The sequence below is a fragment of the Fundulus heteroclitus genome, chromosome 14, assembly GCF_011125445.2.
Source record: "Fundulus heteroclitus isolate FHET01 chromosome 14, MU-UCD_Fhet_4.1, whole genome shotgun sequence".
NCBI lineage: Eukaryota > Metazoa > Chordata > Actinopteri > Cyprinodontiformes > Fundulidae > Fundulus > Fundulus heteroclitus.
This window is the reverse complement of record NC_046374.1, coordinates 35018858-35044269: the sequence shown is the minus strand read 5'-3', so window position 1 is coordinate 35044269 and position 25412 is coordinate 35018858. Positions and strand designations below refer to the sequence as shown.

Sequence of the window (25412 nt, the reverse complement as noted above, 5' to 3'; positions counted from 1 at the left end):
CCACCAACTCGTTTTTTAAAAAGTGGCACGTGTTCACATTGCTGTTTTGTTGCTTTATCGTTAGAAGTTTCATATTTCAGTGGGTACATGAACGCAACAAACGACTTGACCCACTTTCACGCGTACGCTATGTAAACGTTGGGCTTCTGCGTCCCTTCCGACATGAAAGCAGCGCACTTCCGGAAACTGTGTGTTCTTTTCAAAATAAAGGCAAAATGTTAAAGATGTATTGCTGGTTATTTTATAAATACAGTGCTTTTTTTTCTTGCCTGTATATGAAACAAACAAAACGCAAATTAAATCACACGTAAAAGCGCTAAATAAATAAAGTGAATCGTTCGCGCTTCTATATGGCCGCTTTAGTGTTTTATTTGTGTAGTCTTCACCGGAAGTCGCACATGCTAGCTGCAGCTAACTTCACCCTGTTTCCGCGTGTTGATGCTGAAGAGAGGATCGCGGAGAAACAAACATTTTGCATCGCAGAGAGCCAGAAGTAGAGGAAAATGGACATGAAGAAGCGGGTTTCTTTAGAGTTGAGGCACCGATCTCCAGCAGAGGTGAGTCCCGGCGTTTTAGGCGCAACGCTGCGGTGGAAACTCCGCCGGCAGCGGGAGGAGGAGGACGGGGAGGAGAGGTGGTGGAGCACATGGCAGTTGGGTCCACATCTCCGCCGAACTGGAAACGTGTTTATTTATGTTTGTGCTAAAGTAAATGTTTAAATTAATGTGTGTATTTTTCTTTAGAGCCAACGTAGATCTCTGCTGCTCACCCGACTGTTTGTTTAGCGCGTGCAGAACTTGTGCGAGTGACGCTGAAGTTGGCGTCTGCCTCGTGTCTTCAGTGATTAATAAATAAAACACTTAAAACCTGACCTTAATACGACACACTGAACAGTAACTCTTTAAAAACACAATTTTAAGTTGTGAAAACTTAGATTTTTATCATGAAACAAATAAAAGCGCTCGTTTCGTTTTTATAATTGCCTTCGAGGCCCGTGTTTAAGCTGCACAAGTTGAACAGTATGGGGGGCTGAAAGTGACGAAAATTAAAAATGAGAGCAGAAAAGTATAAATGATCCAAAAATAAATAAATGCATTTAAAATGTACCAACTTTAAAAATAATACTTTTATGTTTTTTGTTAAAATTATCTCACTTATTTACTTAACATTTTATAACTTAGTTGACCATAATTGTTCTGTTTTGAACACATTATTTGAGGTATTTGACTAAAATCTTTTCATGTTTTTCTTACAGATTAGTTTTTTTTATTTGTCATTTAAATTTCCTTAATTTTTAATATAAATAAATTTGGTATTTTAAGCAAATGTGTATTCAATAATTTATTTGTATTAATTGGTACATATTAAGAGTATTTGGGATAATTTATTGGGCCATCCTGTATACATTTTTTATTTTGTCAGTTTCAGTCCTCTGTACTAGTCTGACCTGAATGGTTGTAGACTAATTAAATATTAATTTGTTAAAACATGCTTTCATTGCTGCTTTTAAAAAAATATTAATGTAATTAAGACAAATAACTTTTTTTAAACCCGGTTTTTAAGAATATATGTTCTTTGTAAAAAAAAAAATTCTCAGTCCAACTTTGAGCTTTTATAATAATTTGAGGTTGCCCCAGCCTTAAAATAGTGAAATGGTCCTTTACTGAAGCTCCGAGTCGGATACCAACTTCAGCCCCAGACATCATGGGGCCTGGCTAATGCCTGGAACCACATTACTACGAAGCTATATTTGATCGCGTAGTAGATAATGATGATTACTGTAAGTTGTAAAAGTAGCTTCGGGATTTCTTTATACAAATCAAATAAATGTTTTAACTTAACCTATACACCCATAAATTAGTGTCGTTAAGATTTTACGACAAATTCTCATCATTTAGATTCGACAGGAAATGAGTTTGAAATGTTCGTTTTTTACACTAAAGCCAGAGTCAAAAGTAGAAGATCGAACTTTGAATATAGATCTTTATTAGTTTGCCCGCATTTAGCTCTTTGTGTTTGCGTTGTGTTTAAAAAAAAAAAAGCTGTCTGAATCGGGGCTGCTTCAGGAAGTAGTCGGAGCCCGCGCCCGTAACGCGCCGTTCACTATGCGCTAATGTTAGCTTAAAGCTAAAGTAGCCCAACGGTCATTCTCTGTCGGCTGTGTTGCTGCTGTTAAAAACTTCCCGCTTTAACATTAAGGGAAAAGCAGAGAAGGCTGTTTTTTATCGGTTTTTGGTGGTTAGAAACAGCAAAGTGACAGTTAGCAGATATCACACCCACGTGACGCCGCTCCGTGTGTCAGTAGTTTACAAACAGAGATGAGGCTGGGTTCCAATATGGACCTGACCGGGGGGACCCGTTCCATTTCATAGCGGGTCAGGAATCAATCCGCCGTCGATCCGGCTCTGTTCCCATATAAATTCACCTGGCAGGTGTATTGTACAGAATACAGATGGTTACAAATCCAGTTACGCACTCAGACGAGATGCTCTGAGTCAAACGTAATTTGATTCACAGGCAAATCGGCAGCGGGGTGTGGAAATGGAACACGTTACCCGGGGAGGAAAGCGGTGCCATCGAGAGTGAAGTGGTTATCCCATCAGGCAGTCGGTGAAACAATGAGTGCAGTCAGCAGACGCGGAGGTTGTCTGATAGGCGCTTTTCAGACCAGGAATTAAAATTCGTCTTAGTTGATTCAGATGCAAGTAGCAAAGCTTTCACACCTGGGGTTTGACCCCCTTCCTGAGTTATCAGAACCCAGTTTAGATGCAAATAAACACATCGTCACCTCCTCAGAGCGGGGCTGTCCCCTGGACACAAACAGAACGGTTTGGATCCACTTAGGTTTCTTTTTTTTCTAATTTAACAGGCAAAATGAAACTAAAGGAAGAAAATGACGCATGATTAAAAAAGTCCCTCAGTGTCAGCGCACAGACACTAAAGATTTTATGAAACTGTAGAGCGGTTAAACAGCTAATAACTTGCTAGCACAGTGTTATGGTTTGCATGTTGTGCTGCAGGAAAGTTACTGGGTGTCCGTTATACTTGAAGATTGTACGCTTTGTGTGTGTCGGTGTATAATCCGATGACCACAGTTGATACTTTTAGCTCTTAAAACGGCCAAAATGATTTGTATAGTGGGGAGATAATGCCTCTTGTAGCCTATACAGACTCTAGACTTCCACCCATAAATGGAATCCCAATTTATGACAAAAGCTCTTTATTTTATTTTTTTATTTTTTTTATTATTATTTTTTTTAGATACAGATGTCTGTGGGTTGGTAGAGACGGACGTTGGTGTTCATGTTTAGTTTAATGTTGGCACCTACTTCTTCATCCTACCTTGTGTTTTAAAGTCGGCCTTATTGAGTCCGGTCGGAAGTCGAGGAGACCAATTTATATATATTTATATATTCTGTGCTGAAGGATTTTGGTATTTATCCAAGTTGCCGTTGGTTTTAATTTGAAATGAAAGAACAAATTAGTTTTATTTTCAATTATTGCCGTAAACTGAAAACGACTTCCTTAGGCGCTGCGGGGTCTGATGGATCGTCGATGAACAGAGCCGTAACTTTAAAATGCTGAAAGTTCTGGCCCTGCATCCAGCCTGATGGGCCACATGTGTTTATTTTACAAACCTGTGATCCGCTCACCTGGTGTGCCCTCTGGTGGCCACGCCAGGCGCTGCAGCTCCTGGGAAGAGGACGACTTGGCAGCTTATTGTTGGGACCAGATCACATCTGAGAGGAACCAGCGCCTCTGGAATAACAGATCCATAATATAAAAGGCTAAAAAGCCAAAATATATAAAGATTTGTATTTTATTTCCTCTAAATTAGGCAGTTTGGACCTTTTTTTTCTTCTTCTTTTTTTACTCCTAGAGATGTTCTGCCTGCCGTGTGAAACATAAAGTAGTTGTTGCTTGCCGAGCGGGTCCTGTCGGTCATAACGATGATTTAAAGAAAAAAAGACGAGTGACTTAACGACTGAGTTGAGCCATGGTTCTGTGTTCTGCTCAGGTCCAGGAGCTGGTGCTGGACAACTGCCGCTCCAGTGAGGGAAAGATCGAGGGCATCACAGAGGAGTTCTCCAACCTGGAGCTGCTCAGCCTCATCAACGTGGGCCTGACCAGCGTGGCAGACATCCCCAAGCTGGACAAGCTGAAAAAGGTGGGCCCCAAGCGGGTTCTGCAGGGTTCTGGTCAGAGAGGGAGCTTCTCACAAACATCTGTGTTACATAACTGAGCAGATAACGGTTAATAATCCAGACTTAAAGGACTGGAATTAAAAAGATGTTTCTGCTGTAAATTAGCTGTAAGTCTTTGGGTTTTGTCCCAGTGCTGAGAACGTTCTGACCCGCTGGGTATAAAATGCAGCTGCAGAGCCGCTTTAAACCCCAGGGGGAAACGACCGGCGCCTGCATTGACTATACATGTCTCACCCTCGGCCGTCTCTCCGTCTCTGCAGTTGGAGCTGAGCGACAACCGGATATCGGGCGGCCTGGAGGTCCTGGCAGAGCGGCTGGTCAACCTGACGCACCTCAACCTGAGCGGCAACAAGTTTAAGGACATCAGCACGCTGGAGCCGCTGGTAGGTTGGAGACCACGAGGTGTCTGGTCTGGATTCTAACCGAATGGTTTATTTTATTGGTTCTGTTGGTCTTATCTGTGTTTGGCTGTGGTCTGTACGGTACTACGGCCTCTGCGTCTTAATTGGTGTATAAATAAAAGTTGGATTGAAAGGATGGAGCTGAGCGATAAATCAATCGATTAATGTGAATTTACAATTTTTTGAAAAATCTGGATTTAGTTTTCCCAAAGCACTCACTGGGCTTCCATGAAGAGAACAAGATGAAATGCTGAATATATGTTTAGAAAAATGTATTGTAAAGAGGAAACAAATTTTACTATAATGAGGCTCTTTAATTTACTCGTTTACTTTATTCTTTTTTAAGTTAATTTGAAGTTACACCAGTGAAGCCAGATCGTAGCTCATTGTGTAAAGTCGCTAGCAGCAAACATTTAGTTATATTTTCATTGTTTATAACGGCAGGGCGGCCATCTTGCTTTACCAGCATGTTTCACAGCTTGGATTTAGCTGCACTTTGATTTCTGGTCAGCTGCCAGACAAAATGTTTGACAAGAAAGCAAGTTTTTAAAAATAATTTCTTTTTGTGAAACGACAAGCAGGGGGATAATCAATTAATTGGGTTTGGTAGAATAAAATCAGATTTAATTTTAAAGCCATGGCGCCCTGGCCATAGCGCAGCGTTTTGTGGACACATGGAAGCAGGATCCAGGGTCTCCTTTAGCATTTATTTTAACTGTGTCGATTGAAATGCAACATACATTAACATTACTTTATGAAATAATGTATAAAGTTTTATACGTTGCCTGAATCCACACTATGTAACTCTATCATTTAACCAAAAACAATCAGAGCCACACATTGAACGAGGGGAGTAAGAGATTCAAGGTGTGATAATAAGGGAATTAGTGCAACAGTTCCAGAGAGAGAAAAACAGATATTATATTAAAAACTCTATTTATTTATATCCATCTTTGTAATCCAATCAGCAGCAGTTCTGCATTATAGATTTGCGATGTGGAAACAGAGGAGCTCTCCTCTCTGCTCTCGTTGCTCTGACTGCAGGCAGGGCTTTCAGGCCTGTGAGACAGCGCTGAGGGAATAGGGAGACATATCGCTGCTAAATCACCAAAAAGACAGGGAAAAGTTGCTAGATTTGTTTCTAGTTGGTTTTTTTGGGATAAAACTTGCTAGACGGGTCAGAAACTTCCCAAAATGTGACGACAGTCACTAAGGTGCTCACTGCAGAGAACAGTGCAGTCGCCTCCAGTAGCTTCATGCACTTAGCAGCGTGACAGAGAGCAGACGGAGGGGTTGGACGATTTTGTAAAATAATCTAATTGAAATTTTTTTTTATCTTTAAAATTGCAATTTAATGCAATTTTTTTCACCCAGTTTAATTTATCATGTCTTTTTAAACATATACAAACAACAAATCAATTTGTTTCCTCACCGTGCGGATTAGTAGCTAAAAGACCCACAGCATCTAAACTCAGAGCAGAAATGATTGCGTTCTGCGTTTGGTTGAAAATATATTTCAAACAAAATTGCAATTTTGACTTTTTTCTGCATTAACCACAAACAATTGTTGTCTGTTCAACAAGGACTATTTAAAACAAGAACTTTTAATGTTTTCTATTAATCAGAATATTGTTCAAGAGAACAGCTTTTAATTGATTTGGACATCAATCCTTGTTGAACATAAAGTGCAACTAACAAGCAAGTTTATGTATTAAACTGATTGACCTGTACTTAATGCTATGTATGATTATATAAACTCTAAAACAAGTAATAAAATTAGATTATCTCACTGCTGCAACTGTCTTCCCTTCCATGTGGAGGCAAACCCACTTTAAACGTTTTACCAACACCTAATGGACGCGTCTAATTCCCTAATTGTTACATAGCCAAAAATTGCAGACTCTGCGATTTGGAAATTGGGTTTTTTAAATTGCGATTACATTGAAAATGCGATTAATTGTTCAGCCCTAGTTGGTTTTTCAAAATAAAGTACATTTTAACATTTAACGATGTTTAAATTAATTTTAAACTCTGATTATGGCCCAGTTCTCACGTTAACTGTCTGTGTTGGCGTTGCAGAAAAAGCTGCCTCAGCTGAAGAGCCTGGACCTGTTCAACTGCGAGGTGACCAACCTGGGCGACTACAGGGACTCCATCTTCACGCTCCTCCCGCAGCTCACCTACCTGGACGGCTACGACGTGGACGACTGCGAGGCGTCCGACTCGGACGGCGAGGGCGACGGCATCGACGATGAGGATGAGGAAGGTGGGAGCGAGGCGCCCAAAGCTGGGATGAAGGCTTTTCGGGTTTGACGGTTCACTAATCCGGGCTGTTCTGGCTCTTAGGGGAGTCGGAGGAGTTCACGGAGGAGGAGGAGGATGAAGAGGACGTTGTAGCAGCAGAAGAGGATGATGACGACGAAGACGACAGCGGCGACGAAGAGGTCGGTTTCATCGACGCGTTGACGTCCGATCCGTGTAGCTTTGAGACGCTCGTTCCTGATGGCGCTCTTTGTTTCTGCAGGACGGCGCCGTGAACGGAGAAGTGGACAGCGAGGACGACGACGATGACGAGGAGGATGAGGAAGATGAAGGTGATCAACTTACACCCATTTAACCTTTTCAGAACCACTTAAAGACAGCAACTACCGTATTTCTCGGACTATAAGTCCCTCTGGAATATAAGTCTCATCAGTCAAAAAATACCTCCTAAAGAGGAAAAAAACATATATTAGTCGCACCGGACTATAAATCGAATTTATTTAGAAATTAAAAACTCATATTTAATCTGGTTAGGCAGTTTATTAAATTCCATAGCTGCATCCATAAACAGGCTGAATAACATGGAACGTACCTGGGAGGATGAATGGAGTAAATTAGCACAACCAGCAACTCCAACTAGCAAGTTAGTGGAAACGCTGGAATTTGTCCAAATTACACAGATATTAGACCGTGAGTGTAATGATGCTACATGCTAAGCTAACCGTACGATAGTTATTAGCTTCACAGACAGCCCAATAACAGGTTCTGTCTTGGTCTGGGTCCTCTGCTGCGTGACTTCAGACTGAAACAGCGAAACGACTTACAAACGTCTTTTTTGTTGTTTGTAAGTTAATGTTTCAATTAATTTTTAAGTGGTACAGGAACAGTATATAGTTTTCAAAAGCCTAGAGCGCCCTCTGGTGGCTAGAGACGGTAGCGTTTACTCCTTGGTTCACGTTGGTCATTTTGAATTACCGTTTAAATTGGATTTGTACCACGGTCTGGGTGAATACTCAATTCTGATTGGCTGTAGGGTGTCCGTTAAAACCTGTTATAGGACACCTATAAAAAAGTTCTGATCAAACAGCCTGATTGATCTAAATTATTGCGTCAGCTGAAAACGTGTAGCGGGTAACCCTGGCAATGTGTCACGATTGGGCTGGACGACAGAAACAAATTATATCAATAAAATAGAAATCATTTTGATCGATAATTATCAACAAATTCAAAACATATATTTTAAGTGCAGTCCTGGTCGTTTTAAGCTGTTGCTTAGCAACCTATTTTTTTTAGATGCAGAACACGCAAACACTGAGTTCAAACTCAACCCTTTATTCAATCAACTTTTTACCAAAACTACAAGTTTTTAAAAAATGAAAAAGAACATGTGCTCTCTGAACTCGTTGAAAGGGGGCGGAGCTTTCCTTGGTCTGTGTTTTGTGATTGGCTGGGAGAATGTAACATTAACCTGCATGATTGGCTAGAATGCAAAAGGAAGGAAAACTGTTATTGTATTGAACTTTTAATTTACCTTTTTTTTTCTATCACGATATAAGTCTATCGATTGATGTATATTGTTATTGAATTATTGTCCAGCCCTATGTCACAACGAGAGATATTAAATAGTTTCTGCTTGCTGTGAAAATCGTGCAGTTTTAATGGTGGAAATAAACATTAAAGTAGTTAAAACTGATTTAATATTAAATTTCTTTCGTAAGTGACCATGGTGTGAGCTTCGCGTTGGGCGGCTCAGGTTAAAGGATGAGTCGGCGCAGCATGTCGGTGCAGAAACCAGCGCTCGGGCTAAAATAATAAAGCTTAATCTGTTTTTACCGTCCTACGTTAAACTGCTCTGGTTCTCTACACAGACGAGGATTCGTCTCCAGTCAAAGGCCAGAAGAGGAAGAGAGAGCCTGAAGACGAAGACAATGAAGATGACGAGTGAAGCCCTGTAGACCCCCACCCCCCCACCACCCTCCCACGCCCGTTTCCCATAAGCCAACAGCAGCTCTGCTTCCACTCTCTCTGGGCTGCATCCCAACCATGAAGCCTCCCAAAAAAAAACAAATACCTTCTGTTTCCCACCTCTGCTCAGACTGCAGTCACATTAAACCTTTATTTAAGTTTCTGGAGTAAGTGAAACTCCTCAGATTATTCAGCATCATATATATATGACAGTTTCTTTTTTTTATTTTTGTTTTTTTGTTTTTTTTGGACATTTCTTAAAAACTCAGGAATAAAATGCTGAAGCTTCAGACTGAACAGTTAGTCGATTAAAATTCCCACAGAAGACATAATATCAGATGGTTCCCTTAAAGCAATTCCAGGAGAGGAGATTTCTTGTTTTGTCTTATTTATACAAAGAATTGTCTCCTTTCTAGTAAATCCATAAAGACACGTTTTGATTATTAAAAAAATTCAAAACAAGAAAACCCAGGTGATTAATTTTACCCCGCCGTTTAAACCAAAATCCCTTCTCCGTTTAGAAAGTGCATGCAGTTTTAACCCAGAACAGACATGAAATCCACCTGCAGTCAAAGGAAAGCGTCGGTGAAGCCGTTTAAATCTCTCCCTGTTGGTCATATCCACCAGAAGCTACAAAGTAGACGATGTGAAATGGGGAAATTCAGGTCAGCGGATGCAGATTTTTGTACTTTTGAGGTTTGAATCAAGTCTGTTATTCCTGGTTTCTCGTCTTCTTCCTATTTCTATATGTCCATGATCTTCTGGTAGCCCCCCCCCCCCCTCGTCCCGTTTCCCCGCAGCCGAGCGCGCTCAGGGCAAACCGTGGTGTTTTTCCTTTTTTTTTTGTTTCTTTTTTTTTTTTTTGCCAGCAGAGCTTTTTAAAAGATCTATTTTTCCAGAGAACGTTTTGTTTACTTTTTGTATGGCTGTCTCGGGACGCTGTGTCTCTCTCCCCCCCCCCCCCCTCCCCCCCATCTTTCTCTCCGTCTGCCTTCCTGTTTGTTTCCAGAGAGATCCAGCTGTCCCTTCACTCTTACAGCGACTCGACGAGGTTGTTTTCTTCCTTTTGTTTATTACTTTCTGTAAGTTAAATGAGAAATCATACAAAAGGACTCTGTAAATAAAATCTTAACATTTTCCTCCTGGTGTCCCTCCATGTCTTGGTTCTGTTTTTGTCCAACTATTGCTGGTAAACTGTGGGGAGTTGGCACGCTCTTGCACAAATTGTCTATAAATTGAAATGAAAATTAAAGCACTTCAGATTTTAATTTCCCTTTTTTATCTAAAAATGTTGGTCGGTTAACATACAGTTCCTCCAGCAGTCTTACCCTGTATATTTATTTTACTACACTTAAATGTGTTTAGTTAGTATTGGTTAAAGAATAAAAGCGCCAACTCTATTATTAAGGCAGATATGCAGTTTGTCCACAAGGGGGCAGCAAATCACTACATTTAGCAACAAAAAATAATTTACTGGAGTAACCTATACCTAAAAGCTTTTTATATTTAGTATACATATTTATTGGAAATGCTTTTGTAGATTGCTTTCTGTGAAACTTAGTCTTATAAAGATTTTTGCAAAAAGACTGGAAAGTTCAGAGTTATATACAGATGCATTATGATTGTCTTCAGTTTCCATCCTTGTTTTAGCTTAATCCCAGTGAGTGGTGCATAAAAAGAGCAATGACTGAGTATTTAAAAGGTAAAAAAAACAAAAATTTTGATCATGACCTCTGATAACAAAAGAAAAATACCTAAGGTTTGATGTTTAATAATTTCTTTACACTTCATAAACTTTTACATTCAGCTTCAGTAGTATAGAAACAAGTTGATACAAACTGAGTAGCTGCACTTAACCTTGTAATTTGGATCTTTTGAGTTTCAGCTTGTTCTTGAACGTACTTAATCAAGAATCTTTCGAATGTTTAGCTGAAACAAACGTGCTTGGAGATCACACCAACCCGATTGCTAGTTTGGAAACGCCGGGTAGTTTACCAGGATTTCATGACTGCAGTCATTTTACAGTCCCACCTCTGAGTCACAGAGAAACAGAAAGTGAAACTGCTCCAATGTTTTTAGTCAGCATGAATAAATGTGTTGGGGTCAGAAGGTCGCCCTCGTGGTGCTCCTGTTCTTTATCTCCAGCTCCAACTGAGCAATCCTCGCCTACAGGATAGAAACAACCAGGGTCAAAACAATTGCATACAAAGCTTTAAAAAACAAACAAAGCTTACAAAGCTTTTATTTAGGCCAAGTTCATAGTTTATAATGCTCAGGTTGCTAATCTAGTCTTCTAAAATGACTAACAGCCATGCCTGTTAAAATATTTTACTTTTATCACAGTAAAGATGTCTTTTTACCAATTGAAAAATCTAAACTTAAGTGAAAACGGCACACCTCAGTGAGTTTCTATATGACATTTAGTACAAATATTTACTATTGTATTAGTATGGTGGTTAATAATTACATTCCTCACCATTTTCAATGTGCTTTGTTCAATCTGGCTAAAGTCCAACAGATTCCACACTTGATTTGGACAAAGATGGACTTTCTAACTAAATGATTTTACAAAAATGCGTGGTATTTTTTTTTTTTTTTTTTTAATGCAGACCATATAAGGATCAAAGTTTTGGCATGTTAAATTAAGCTAATCGAGCTAATGGTTTAAGCTAGCTAGTAAACTAGCTTAAACTAGGGTGGGGTAAAGGTAGAGGACTATTCTTTTTTTTGGACTCATGTCATTGTAAGGGTAACAAATCACTTTGCCTTAGTTATGGTATGCAAGTAATTTGCCCCACAAATAAAGAACAACCAATTTTCCTGCTTTGTTTCTACCATAACGCTAGCTACTTTTAGCTAGGTTGTTAGCATTAGCCCATTTTTGATAAGAAGGGATTTTTGTTGGTGCTAAAACAATATTACAGTTGAACTAATGCCTTTTTGAATATATAAAAATCAAGTTGTGTTCAATTCATACTCAGAAATGTAAGTTCTATGTACGAAATATCCAAACTTTTTAAAGTCAAATTTATAACTTGAAGAATCAAAAGGTTTTTAAAATCCAATATGGATCTTAATGTGTTAAACCTAGTGATTTGTTTTGTAACAGTAATGAAGAAAAGTCTGCCGTTTAGGTACATTTTTCTTTTTTTCTTTTTATTTCCAGAGACCATCTCATGTCCTCTAACTTAGTTTTTGCTACCCATCGTCAGGCTCCAACCCTAAGATTTGTAACAATGGTTACATATCAGAATCAGGGGAGAATAAGTGTTAATTTTCTACCGAAGCATCACCTGGTTAGTGAATCAGGAAATAAATCACCAATTAATCTGGAGCAGAAATTATACAATGCCTGTGTTTTGGAGATTTCTTTAATTTTCTTTAATTTTAAAGAACCTTGCATCAGATTCTGCATTCCTGGGATAAAGTATTGATTTTAAGCAGATGTACAAATAAAGAGCCCCCCACAGAAATTAACCTCGCCCTCATCCAGGCAGGTATTTTGGAAAGCACATTCAGAAGTTTATTATTATTATTACTTATTATTATTGTTTACTCCAACAACTGTCCATTAGATTTTAATGTCAATTAAAACACTGGTTTTGCTGTAAGGAGGCAGTTTTGCATCCTTAAAAATCAAAAGGAAATTATCTGTTAGTCTACTAACGTCTTTCTGATGCAGCTCCTCCCTGAGGCCTCTGATCTCATCTTGCTGTTTGTAAAATACCTGCAGGAGCTGAAGGAGAGAAGCTTATAAGTTTATTGGTTTATAAGTATTAGCACATTCTCGTTCATTATCCGACATCGGTTCTGCCAGACCTCTCTCTCGGTCATGGGTGGTGGTTTCTCAGCGGGTTCGCAGCAGTGCGGGGTGCAGCAGTACGACCACAGAGGACACTCTGTCTCATCAGGCTGCCAGGCGGACAGATCATCCAGGTCTCTGGGGTATTTGGCATCCTGGTAGGCCAGCTGCTCTTCCTGGAAAGCCTAAAAACAACCAAAGGATGAAACAAAACCTAAATGTAAAAATTTATGTGACTGTTCTGAAAAACCCTCTTTCCGTTTCAGTGTAAACAGCAGCCCGTAGCGTCAGAATTTACATTTCAATTCATGACTTCAGTTTATTCATCTGCGCCCAATTCACAACAAGAATTATCCCAACGGACGTTAAAGAAAAAGTAAACAAGTTCAGTTTATCATAGCTGACTTGAAAAACTGCTGCAATTCTTGAAACTTTAAAAGTAGTCAACTTTTTCGTACTTTGTCCCTTTACAACCACAAATTCCCAATATTAGTACTGTGATAGACCAACACAAAATAGTGCATAATGATGAAGTTAAGTAAAATCACACGTGGTTTAAAATTCTCTTTCATAAATAAAATGACTGAAAAGTGTGGCTTGCATTTGAATTCAGCCCCGTTTACTCAGATACTCTGAAATATGATCCAATGCAACCATTGTCCTTGAAATCTGTGGCTGGAATGCGACAAGACGAGAGGAAAATTAGAGAAGTATTATTGTTTTTTGCAAATCAATAATGAATTGTGAAAAAGATCATTGAAAAACCTCCTTTGATAACGTTTACAGAACATTAAAGCTCAAAAACATATCTTACTAATGTTTGGCTTTAAGTTGGCAAGTTTAAGTTGCATATTCAAGACGCATACTTGGCCATTTCTGTTGATTAGCTCTAGATTTATGCCCTAGTGTGTGATGATAAATGTACCAGACTACCTTTTCCACAAAGTGAAGGTTAGTGTTTGTCGCGGCGCCGTCAGCTGGGCCCATCTGGAACCTGAGGGAGCTCAGCTGCCTTAGCGGACGTTTGTCAGCAGTAATATCAGCGTACGGGTTTTCTACATGAGCCTCGGGCCTCAAAGACATCAGCAAAGGTCCTGATGAAGAGATGAAAGCTCTGCTGGTGGCTGATCCAAACTAAATGCATGAACCAGTGTTGCATCTTTAACCAACAGTGGTGTCTTTGCAGATCACGTACCCCTGTTGATCCCCATCAGCCACTCCTGAGCCGTTAAGGCTGCCTGGTTTCCCGCTGTCATCGGGTACAGATCCTCCTGGAAAATACCTGACTGTAGAGGAGAACAGGGTACCTGAGCGCTGGTATCACCAGTAATCAGACAGTGTGGGATCATTAGTACCTGTTTCCGTGGAACGATCATTGACAGAGGTTCTACCAGATCTTTGATGGCAATCAGACGATAAAACCGGAAAATCTCACACACGTTCACGTCCAGGCCACGTTTTGGCATCACCCCTGAATTTATAATAAAAATAGAAGATTAGACCACCAATTTCCCAGCGAATTTAATATTTAATTCTTCCTTTTGATTAGCTATCTTCTCTCTAAAATTTCTGTTGGGTCTGTAGTAGCTTTCAAAAATGTTACTCTGGGTAAAATCTTCAAGTTTCTCTGTAACCCTGATAACTAATAATTAATTTAAAACAAAAGCATTAGACCAGCTATGTGAAAATGTTAGCTCAGCATGCTAACTTCTTTGGAACAAATACTTTATAATTCTTCTTTAAAAACAAATCGGTAAATCTTTAACTTTTTAAAGTCGTCACTGTAATGTATGTTTAGCTGAAAAAACTGGTTAAGCCAAACAGCTGCCTATAAGATTTTTTTTTTTTTTTTAACTTAAAGTAACCATTTGAAAAAAAACTATTCTTTAAGCACTTGGGCACACGTAATTTAAGGTTTGGATTTAGTTGTTTTAGTTTTAGATTCCCCCATTTTTACTTCATATGAAGTTAAAGGGAGCTTGCTGACTAGCTGGAGCTTTTAGCAGTTGTGTTATTGGAAAACATACAGATTTACTGACACATCCCTTTCTAATGTCACCATAATGTTAACATTATACCTTTAGTCAACTTTAGCCTACTAGTTAGTATATCTTACAATATCAAAAAAGCTTTAGACTAGTTTGAAGACTCATTTGGTATCAGTAAATGTAAATTTTACTTTTGTTCATACTGACTTATGCTATGTTCAAGTTGCAGTCAAAACTTGTAAAATCTGGCTTCTGATCAGAAGAATCAACTGGAATGGCCACTAAAGTCGGTCTTTGCCCTCACAAAGTCAGAGAGTTAGTTTTAGGTGAATTGGCAGATCCATTATGGCTCCACCCATCAACAACAGGAAGCTGTGATAAAAACGTGTTTATTTTACAAGACACTGTGGAAAGAGGACGACTAAAATCAATGTTAGATTTAGTGGCTGTAACTTTTAGCGGAACAAATTAGATGGTATGTTTGCATTTGGAAAGTACAGCTTTAAACACAGTCGGTAAGAGGTACTACAGACAATCAGCAGCTTTCCTGGCTGTTGACATATTGGAATCCTGACTTTTAGTTGTTTTGTTTTTATTTTGGAATCCCGACTTCTCCGACGGTGTTAACTTGGGCGTTACGCCATTCCCAGCACCTAGTTGTGACTTCTGAGGCAAATGGAAAGCAGCATCAGCATTTGACCTGGACTAAAGTCCTTTTAATATGGAAAAATATGGTTAATTTCCTTTTTTACACTTAGAAGTTGGACTTTCTGAGCAACGATTAGGAAAAACGGGTGCTCTCTCAAATCAAATATCCGACTTGAAAAGTTAGTGATCAGAGAAGAGATAATCCTGAAATCACTGTTCATTGTTTAGTGTCTGGGTACCTAAAATGCCAAAAAATCAATACATTGTTATTGGCCTGTATTGCTAACACCAATTACTTTTAGCAGACCCTACCTACTGTAGGGTTTGCAACCCAGAACATCTTTTAAGCCCGAGGGTCTATTTTCACAAAAAATGCATACTCATACTTTTTGAGGCATTTCTAAACTTGTACAATGCCTAAACTGTTAATCTTGTTATCAACTAACATAAAGGTCTTCGAGGATGATGAAAATGATGGATGTGAAAATTAAAGAGCAAATTATTCTGAACCTGAGTAAATGCCATTTTAATGCCCAAAAAAGAAATTTTGCTTAAAAAAAACTCAGATGTTTACATACAAAACTTCTTAGTTTTGCTGTAAAGAAGGATATAAACACAATAAATTGTTACGAAAACATCTTGGTTGCATCTGTAGCCAGTTTGGTGTCCACACAACAAGCAATTGAGAAGTTATACATGTTTAGATTGAAGAAAAAAAGCGCAACTCTTCCTATTTTTGTGCTGTTTTGGCAGAGTTTTGGAAATCTGGAATTTATTCTTGAAATTGAAAATGTGGGATGCTATTATATATTTGGTGGATACTTTTGTAGAAGATTCTCAGATGAAGATCTGTAGATATGATAAGTGAGTGTCTGTGTCAGTAATTCAGCTAAAAGCACGTCATTGTTGCTAAAGAGCTCAAGATTCCTTGAAAGGGGACACACATTTGGTGATGTAATTCTCAGATTTGACTTCCAAAGAATATGGAAAGCTCATATACCTTAAACCCAAAATCTGTTTCAGTACATTTAATTCCTGTCTGTAGTGGTATTTATGTATTATTGGTGGGTTTATTTTCTTCAGTTTAAGTATGAATTAAAAAGGCGAAGAAGCAGCAAAGAAGTCAACACAGTTTTTTCCCCTTTAACAGTTTTTGTGTTACGTTGTTTCTATCTGACCCAGTCCTTTCTGTGGCAGCAGTGATCTGTACTCCATCAGGAAGCTGATGTAGGGTTTCTCAGAGCTCAGCTCGTAGTATCTGATGTTCCCGTCCCCCTGCAAAGCACAGTGCCACAACAACAATAATATTTATCCCAAAAACTGCATTGATGTTGTGTTTAACTTTAGGTATTAGTAGGCAACTATCTGCAACCAAGCATAACTACTTCCAAATTTACAAGACAAACTGTTCAAACTGCCAGTATAGATGTGCAAAAGTCTGCTACATAGAAATTACATTAAATGGAAGATTTGTAGGAATATAAAGCATTCTTTGTTGAACTAAGGCTTCTTGGAAAACATTTTAGCCACTTTAAAGTGGCAACAGCAGTGGTTCTAGATACATTTATCATTTCTAATAACCTTTCCAGCCAAGTAGAGCATCTGTGTGTCGGCGTCATAGAACGGGAAGAGAACTCCTGCCGATCCATCCAAATCTTCTTCATACAGAGGCTCTGATAAGTCATCCTGCTCATAGAAAAGTTCATGTCAGATCCGTTTGAGTTTAAATGATTGAAAACACAACTACAAGTCATTTATTTTATCATGATACAGAATTCCAAATGACCTAATTGTTGTTTTGACAGCTTCCTGGCAGTAAGGGATCATTTTATTTACTGGTTTGTGTTGAATGTGTCGCGGCATTAGACTTCCAAAAAGGTTGACTTTTCAACTGCTGAATGAATTAAGCAATGAAAAGCTGCTTCTAAAAGAACATCTTACTGGGTCCCAGAGGACGATCTGTCTGTGGTTCCAGGGTGAGCTGCCGGTGGACAGCAGCATCTTCAACCCTCTGATGTATAAAACCTTGTTAGCTCTGTGCGTCTTGTTGCTGGACACCTGTAAAAACCCAACAGTAAGCAGACTACAACTCCCTCCGGACGGTGTACCGTCAGACACGTTAAGGTCCTTAAAAGAAAACCTGCAGAATCTTTCCGGTCCGTGGCTCCAGGACCCGAATCCGCCTGTCTTTGGACGTTACGGCCAGCCTGCTGCCATCGTTGTTGAAGCTGACGGACAGCAGCAGCGCCTCAGATGGGTAGCGATGGTGGACGGGCATCAGGACCACCCGGACCGGACGTCTGATAACTGCACCGACCTGGGACACATCCCAGAGGAGAACCTGGAGAAGGAATCAAGAAAAAGTAACAAGATGCCTCATGAATTTACCTGAAACCCTGATTCCACTGGCATTAATTCATGTAAGCAGTTTGCTGGTGTGAAGCAGGTTTGAAATGTAACTATAGGCTCTCTTATTCATTGTGTCTATTCTGTAACAGTTTCACTTGCTGATAACTTTGTTTCAATTACTTGTCTCATCAAAAGTACACAACTATTGTACCCTGTTGACTGAACTGGTCTAAATAGCTTAGTCCAGTACTACAATAACGAAGCTGTTTTCAGTCCGTATCACCGTGTAGTTGGGATTTATCGCTAAGTGAAGATAATGTGTTAATCCAAAAATAAATAAAATTAACCGCTAACTATAGAGTGAAATTTGTATCGTTAGCGGCTAATCAAATAACAGGAACTAGTTGCACAACCGTAATATTCATCATAAACTAGTCACTACTTAGAGCTCAATTTCTCAGGAATTAAAAAAATTCCCCGTAGGACTATTTTTAATTGAAACTAGCTGCTATTGGTAGATGGTATTAGCCGCTAGCTGAAGCTAATTTTGTTAGCCCGAATTTACGCTAGCTCAGATTCCATGAAGAAGTGCGGACATAACTGGATCTAGGTATTAAGCGCTGCTGTGGACATCCCTGATTATTCCAGATTAGCAGGTTAATGTGGGAAAATTTGGGTTTTCAAGTTGTTTGATAGTGTGGAAAAGATCCTAGTTTAACTGCTTTTAATTTGGTTCAGTTTGACCTATGCTGGTGAAGATTCTCAGTCATCCAGGTCATGGTCATTCCAAAAAAAGTAAAAAACAAAGCAACTGGACTTGTTTTCCGTAGTTGAAGACGTTTCGCTTCCTCACCAGGAAGCTGGAGTAATGTGGAGTAACAAGCTTTATACCTTTACCTAACAAAGGCCTTGTAATGGCTTAGATAACATGCAAATTCAACAGAAACAGGTCCACCCCTTAGTAATGGGCGGTTGTTAAAGGCATTAAGCCAGCAGATTGGACCGAAACTGGTCCACTACTCTGTAACGAGGAGTCGTTAGGGTCGTTATTGGCTTGGCTTAAAGCAGTGCTTCTCAAATGGTGGGGCGCGCCCCCTAGGGGGGGCGCGGTGCAATACCTGGGGGGGCACATGTGACCCTGGGGAACAGGCTTTTTTTTTTTTTTTTTTTTTTTTTTTGGCCGTACTAGTATAAAGTGTAATTGCGCATCCACTACAGTAGGGGCAGTGGCACTCTCATTGTTACTTTTGTCACGTTTGCGACAGTACAACATTTTACGACTTACAGGTTTGCCTTGGTTACCAGCATAGATATCCATAATAATTATGGATTTTATGGATATCTATGGTTACCAGTGTTAAATCAACAGAAAGCTCCGTCTGCGTTCTGTCTATAGCCTCCTCCGTTATTCAACATAACAACCCCCAACATGAAAAAGTTTTTAACAGGGATGAAAAGGAAAGCGGAGAGAGACAAAGATAATGAGACAAAAGAAAGTCACCCGAAAGCTAAGACAAGGAAATACGACGAAGCGTATTTAGCGCTTGGCTTCACGGTCACTACAGTTGGAGAAGAGGAAAGACCGCTGTGTTTGGTGTCTAAAAAAACTCGCAGCGGACAGCATGAAGCCAAATAAATTAGCGCGTCACCTAAATACGTTACACCCCAATCACGCCAATAAGCCGCTAGAGTTTTCTCGGCGAAAACGTGCTGAATATTGCCAACAGTCATCCCGCTTTGTGAAGGCTACTTCAGTAAACCACCGAGCGCTGTTAGCATCATATAAGGTGGCGTACCAAATTGCGCAGTGCAAAAAGCCCCACACCACAGCAGAGGAGCTGATACTGCCTCCTCATTTTGATCAAAAAAAGAAAGAAAAAATGAGCACAAATTGTTTAATTCATTTTGGTTTTGTAGGTTCAAGTGTTTTATATATTGTGCTCCTGAGTTAATGTTGCTGAACTGAATATATATTAGTTAAATTTTTTTTAGTTTTTGTAGTTTATTAGTTATTATAATTATTAAATATTTATTGATCTGATTTAATTTTGCAATGGTGCAATTAGTTGGTCAAACATGTTTACAGTTTAAACAAGGATTTATTTATTTTTAATTTCTTAAAACACGATTTAATAAAGTTATTCTTTGTAAGTTTGACCATATGTCTTTCTTTTTTTCTTTAATGTTAATAAGGATAAAATGTTATGCAGGGATGGATAGTCACGGTGGGGAGTGGGGGGCGTGAACAGTTTTCTTCTTGCTAGGGGGGGGCGTAACAGAAAATAATTGAGAAGCACTGGCTTAAAGGAACAATGTTTTGATCACCTGAATGAGGGTGAGAGTTAAGTTGACGATTGGCTGGAATTAATCCTATAGCTGTATTGTAAGTTTTTGAGAGTTGGAACCTAAGGCCTCCTCCTCTGTTTAAGGTTGGTCTTTCTCTTTTAACGCAGATGGCTTCCTTCACACCTCTTTCAAACCATCTGTCTACTTTTTTTGGAAAGGTCAGTTTGACCAAGCGAGTGATTTGTTACCATATGCAGAAAGAAATGGTTACAGTATATTTGAGCGTGTTAAATTATTAAACTGCGTCTCTGAGGCGCCCGACCTTGTAGTCGTAGCCCGAGCTAAGCAGCAGATTCTCAGCAGTCGGATGCCACTCAATGATTGCCACCCTCCTGGAGTGACCCATCAGAGTCTTCTTGGCCCTGGTGATGTTCTGCTGGACCCCGCAAACTGGAATATCCCAAATCTTCACCTGCAAACAAACAACCTTTTGGTTTGTTTTGCCCTACATTGTCAGTTCACATAACTTGATCCAGATTGTAGGTCTAATCATAACCTACGTCGTCTGAATGCAACCTTTAGAAGTATTTTCTTTAGTACAAACAACAAAATTAAAACACGATGGGCTCACAGTGCAGTCTTCGGAACAAGAGGCAATGCAGTAATCATCGAATGGGTTCCACTTGACGTCCAGGACTCTCCCTCTGTGACCACAAACCCTCGGATACTGAGGGTCTATTCTGCCCATCTGAAATTAAATTATCAATTTAAAGTTGTCCTGTGACATCAGACATCTGGAATGTCTGGATCATTGTGATAGTAAAAAAAAACTCAACATTAAAGGACTAGTCATGTGTATTTTACTCTGTAATCATCAAACAGTTGTTCTATTGGTCATAAATGTCCCGATAAAGCGAAACAACTTGGACCTACATACACAATGAATGGGCAGGACTAGAAACGCCCCGCCCCCAGCGCACTCCGTCACCACGGCGACGAAGCAGGGATTGGCCGAGCAGTAGTGGTTGTCATGGACGCTTCTTGTGATCGGCACGCCATCATAGCTGTGCTCCTTCGTGGCCGGCTTGCCGAAGACATGGCGAAACTTTGAGCATCGGAAAGGAGACCGCCAGGACATCTGGAGGACAGGAAGTGGAGGGGGGGGGGGGGGGGGGGGGTTTACGGAGGTTTACTGTCGATTCATTGTGGAGCTAATGGCATAGAACAAAACGAGACAACTTATCTGTGGGATTGGAGACAATTTAGTGTGAAAAATTATTAAAACATATAAAAGGCAAATAGATAAAAACATCAATATTATGGAGTTCATAACTTTGGCAGCAGTTCAGCATTTCACCAGCATGAGGCGTAACGCTGTGAAACAAGCTGTTTTTTTTATTTTTTATTTTATTTACCTGGTGGCTGAAAGTCAAAAAGTCGTGGAGTGTTTTTCTCTGACAATTACAGACAGCCCTACATTCACAACGAGTCTTCAGCCAGAGGTTTCTTCATATGCGCTTTAAGTCAGACCACTACAGCAGATCCTTCCTGCCGGCAGCCATTAGCATCTACGACAACCCTTAGTTACAGCAATATTACATTTATGTTCGGGATCAGTAAAGGATATTTTAATTTGAATTAAATTACAGGTTCAGAGCCATACTCCTGTAGTGCCTCAGAAACAGATTACCATACTCCACTAACATTATTGGTTCCCCTCACTGTCTTCTGCAGGGCATTCTTCTGCCGTATTGCAGTGGTTGTAAAGCAGTGAGATGCAAAACCGAAACACAGAATGTTTTGAGGAAACTTGGTCACACTGCAAAAAGGGAACTAAAAGTAAGGAAAAAAAAGAGTGACTTCATTGGCTGCCAGATAAAAAGTGGCTTAACATCCTCTGAGGTTTACATGTGAAAGATGACAGTTCAGGGGAGTTTTACTTTTAAGTAGGGAGGATCAGAACAGGAACACTTATTAACAAATTAATATTTTGGACAAAAGGCACATTAATCTTTGCTTCCTCAGATACATCTCACAATGTTAGCTACTGTTAGCAATAGCAGCAAAGGAGAATTTATTTCTCTGCATTTTGTACTTTTTCTCACTGTAGCAGGTTCACTAAATGAAGTAATAACTGTTCAATGTGTGACAATTTTAATGAAAAGAAACAAACTTTTTTTTATTTTAAGCTGCCATGTTGGATTTTGAGGTCAGGGTTAAGGTAGTTTAAATGGATTTCTGACTAAGGAAAAGATTTCTGTAATTTTCTTTCTGTTTGATATTTTAGAAATTTTAATTTAGATTAAACATTTAATGCATAATCATGTATCCTTCAACCAGTCGTGTAGTGTGTACGGATAAGAACATCTTTTCCAATTTATGAAACAGCAATCATATAAAGTTCAAGTCCTTATTGTAATGCTCTTTTAAAATGTTTCCCTGTATGAAGCTACCTTGTGTTCTCTGTCATACTTAGGACAGCAGATGCAAATTAGCTGTTGTGCTAATTCTGGCATATTTACATTGATGCTCTGTGCTGACATTTTGATGAATGAGCATTGTCCTAATTCAAATAAATAAATAAATAAAAAATACTTGTTATAAAAAAACCTTGAGAATCAGGTTTAGGGCACATATTCATAAAATTAAGAGCTTGTTTGTGGATTTCTGTTTTATAATTCATAGGTTTCGGTCTTGTTATGGATTTGTGTGCCGGTCTGTTTTTAAAAATTGTGTACATTTTAGTCCATTTGGATTCGGTTTATTTATTTATATGCTGCTTTTTTTAAATCTTTTTTTTTCCTGGGTCGGATGCCCCGTTTCTCCCAGCAGGATTTGCTTTGCTAAATTCAATTGCTGCACCCATCCTGTGTCGACTCACGATTGCACCATTTTAATGATTCCTTGATGAAAGTTGGTTTCAGTTTGTTATGAAAACAAAAGGTTATTGTTTTAAATATAATTTCTCCCCTTTGACGACTTACATTTCCATCCTCTGAACAATCCCATAACAGCGCTGGACAAATTCAGCAGCTCCGTTGTCTGGCCCAATCAATAATGTAGCCATTTTCTTTCATAATCATATCAATAATACATCAGGCTCTTTCATACTTTACCTTTTTAATCATGCCGTCCGCGGGCGCTTGCAAATTGAAAACACCTCAAACAAAACGCTTTCTGTGTGCATTTTAAATATTGATGTTACATCCTGTCTTCTTGCAGCAACAACTGCCTCCTGACCTTTGACTTTGCCCTGCCTGACCCGGCATAGACCGTTGGGGGGAAAGATTAGTAATTAGTAACGTTTGTTCTGTGCATAACTTGGAATTGTTTAATATAAACCTTTAAAGAAAGATGGAAATTGTTTGTCAAATGTGTTAAATAGGGGGGAAAAAAAGACAAAATGATCAAATTTGGACATCTACTGCTGTATTTATTATTACGTTCTCTTCAGGGTAAAACAAAGACCAGTAAATCTGGAAACGTATGTAAAAGTGTCTCGACAGAGTTTCACACTGCAAAAAGGGACCTTAAAGTAAGTAAAATCTTCCTGAAATGTGTATATTTGTCCTTGATTTGAGCAGGTAAATAAGACTATTTGCCAATGGAATGAGATATTTGCACTTAAAATAAGAACAATTCATCTCCATCGTCTTATTTCAAGTGCAGGATGTCTAATTATCTTATTTTAGGGGTAAAAATACTCATTCCATTGGCAGATAATATTATTTACCTGCTCAAATCAAAGAAAAATACACCCATTTCAAGAATATTTTACTTACATTTAGTTCTCTTTTTGCAGTGCACTCTCTTCCTCATGGGTTTCCCCAAACTACAAACGTCTCATTTCTGTGAATGTAAAAGAAGGAAGTAGTCTCACCTTGAGTTGGTCGTGGGTTCCTGCAGCTCCTCTTCCTCCAAACAAACTTGAATCTATGTCGGGGAAACACCTTTTTTTGCTGTAGCTATATTTAAAACGACCTGACCTCTCATTGGTCACCTGAAGGCTCCCCTCTTCTTCTTCTTCTTCTTCTCCTGATCCACGACGTCTGGCCTCTGGTTCCTCATTAGCTGAGCCGTTTATGCACGGCTGCTCCGCCACAAACACCCGGCTACAATCTGATACTGCTGCAGCCGCACACACATGCATTAAACACAAAGACGGGCCTAATAATGCCTGTCAACCCCAAGACCAATGTCTCTGTGGAGACATTTTACGTTAAAAGGCGGATGTACGCTGTCTTTCACTGCAATATGGACATTTTTCTGCCTTTTTTTCACATTGGTGCATCACTTCATTGGAGATAAATAAGTTTCTTATATGTTGCTTTCCATTCCCCTTGGAAATGGAAAACAGGCAAGGCAGATTTATTTCATTCAGCACAAAGACAACGCAAAGTGCTTTACATCATTAAAATAAAGGAACATCAGAACAGAATAAAAGCAAGTCGGAATAAAATTTAGAAAAAAATGAAGCAAAATAAAACATGGGAAAATGGAAACAAAAGCACATATTTAAAACAGCTCGACTGCAGACTTGAACTGATGATGTTTCAGTGAAACAGTTTAACTAGAACAGTCAGAGGAGCCGGGAATGGCGTAAACCCGAGTAAAAAGTGTTCCAGTTAACAGAATCAGAGACGTTTGGATTCCAGAATAAAAATAAGCAAAAAAAAAAGGTTAGGATCCCGTTATGTTTTGTTCGTAGTACCACTTATAAATGTCATTTAAAGCGGCACCCATTTTAATTTGTTGGGAGTTGCAGCCGCTGCACGTAACCGAAAATACAAGGTTGTAATTTAGTGATGGGTTCATTTTAATTTCAAATGTAAAGATTGCTCAACTTAATTAATGACTTAATTAATTAATTAACTTAATTAATTAATTAATTAAGTTAACTAACCTTAACCTTAGACAAATCTCGCAGTATCATGTAAGGGAGTTTACTGTAAATGAGTAAAGTGGTAAACTTGTAGGATAACGGTGAGTTTTAAAAATAGAGAAGTTTCTCATTTGGCCTGCAACTCCTGTCAGTCATATAGCAGCTGCTAAGCTACCATGATAACAAAATTCTGGTGCCGCCGATTATCTTGATGGTCTATGAAGCTCTTATTGGTCTCATTATCAGCCCTTATAAATGCCAGATTTTCTTGTGGACATTTCCTTTTATTTCATCCTTACATTTTTGACAGTAGCTCTTCTGATGCGGCCGCTGTGTTTTCTTTTCTTTGCTCTTCCTGATCAGCCGTGTGAATTACCGTGTGTTTGATCGGTGTTGCACCGATGAACTGGTCTTCACTGCCTCTAACGTTGTGGATCAGTTCAGGAGTTCCTAACCTGCTGTGAAGCATCTTGCCTCAGTCTCTTCTGCGCTCCTCTAACAAAGTCTGACTGCTAAACGGGTTTCAGTTTGAATAAAAACAATTAGAGTTTTTGCTCAGCAGATCCCTGAGAACATTCTGACATCTTTATGAGGTCACAGCGGCACCAGCAGCTGCTGGTTCTG

At 39.2% G+C, this 25412-nt stretch overlaps 2 protein-coding genes across 2 annotated transcripts; one reads left to right on the top strand and one right to left on the bottom strand.

Moving 5' to 3' along the window:
- Positions 1–392: 392 nt before the first annotated feature.
- On the top strand, positions 393–9972 carry LOC105919286 (acidic leucine-rich nuclear phosphoprotein 32 family member B). Its single transcript, XM_012854581.3, has 7 exons — positions 393–557; positions 4019–4168; positions 4466–4588; positions 6686–6872; positions 6953–7050; positions 7131–7200; positions 8737–9972. The coding sequence occupies exons 1-7, from the start codon at positions 504–506 to the stop codon at positions 8811–8813; spliced, it is 759 nt and encodes a 252-aa protein (XP_012710035.1). The 5' UTR covers positions 393–503; the 3' UTR covers positions 8814–9972.
- A 769-nt stretch (positions 9973–10741) lies between these two features.
- Positions 10742–24346, bottom strand: LOC105919287 (coronin-2B-like). Its single transcript, XM_036146778.1, has 14 exons — positions 23787–24346; positions 20844–21044; positions 20538–20654; positions 20229–20378; positions 17412–17612; positions 17213–17329; positions 16853–16957; positions 16450–16546; positions 13991–14106; positions 13831–13921; positions 13569–13729; positions 12653–12820; positions 12501–12569; positions 10742–10999 (listed from the first exon to the last, which is right to left on the bottom strand). The coding sequence occupies exons 1-14, from the start codon at positions 24054–24056 to the stop codon at positions 10937–10939; spliced, it is 1926 nt and encodes a 641-aa protein (XP_036002671.1). The 5' UTR covers positions 24057–24346; the 3' UTR covers positions 10742–10936.
- Positions 24347–25412: the final 1066 nt, after the last annotated feature.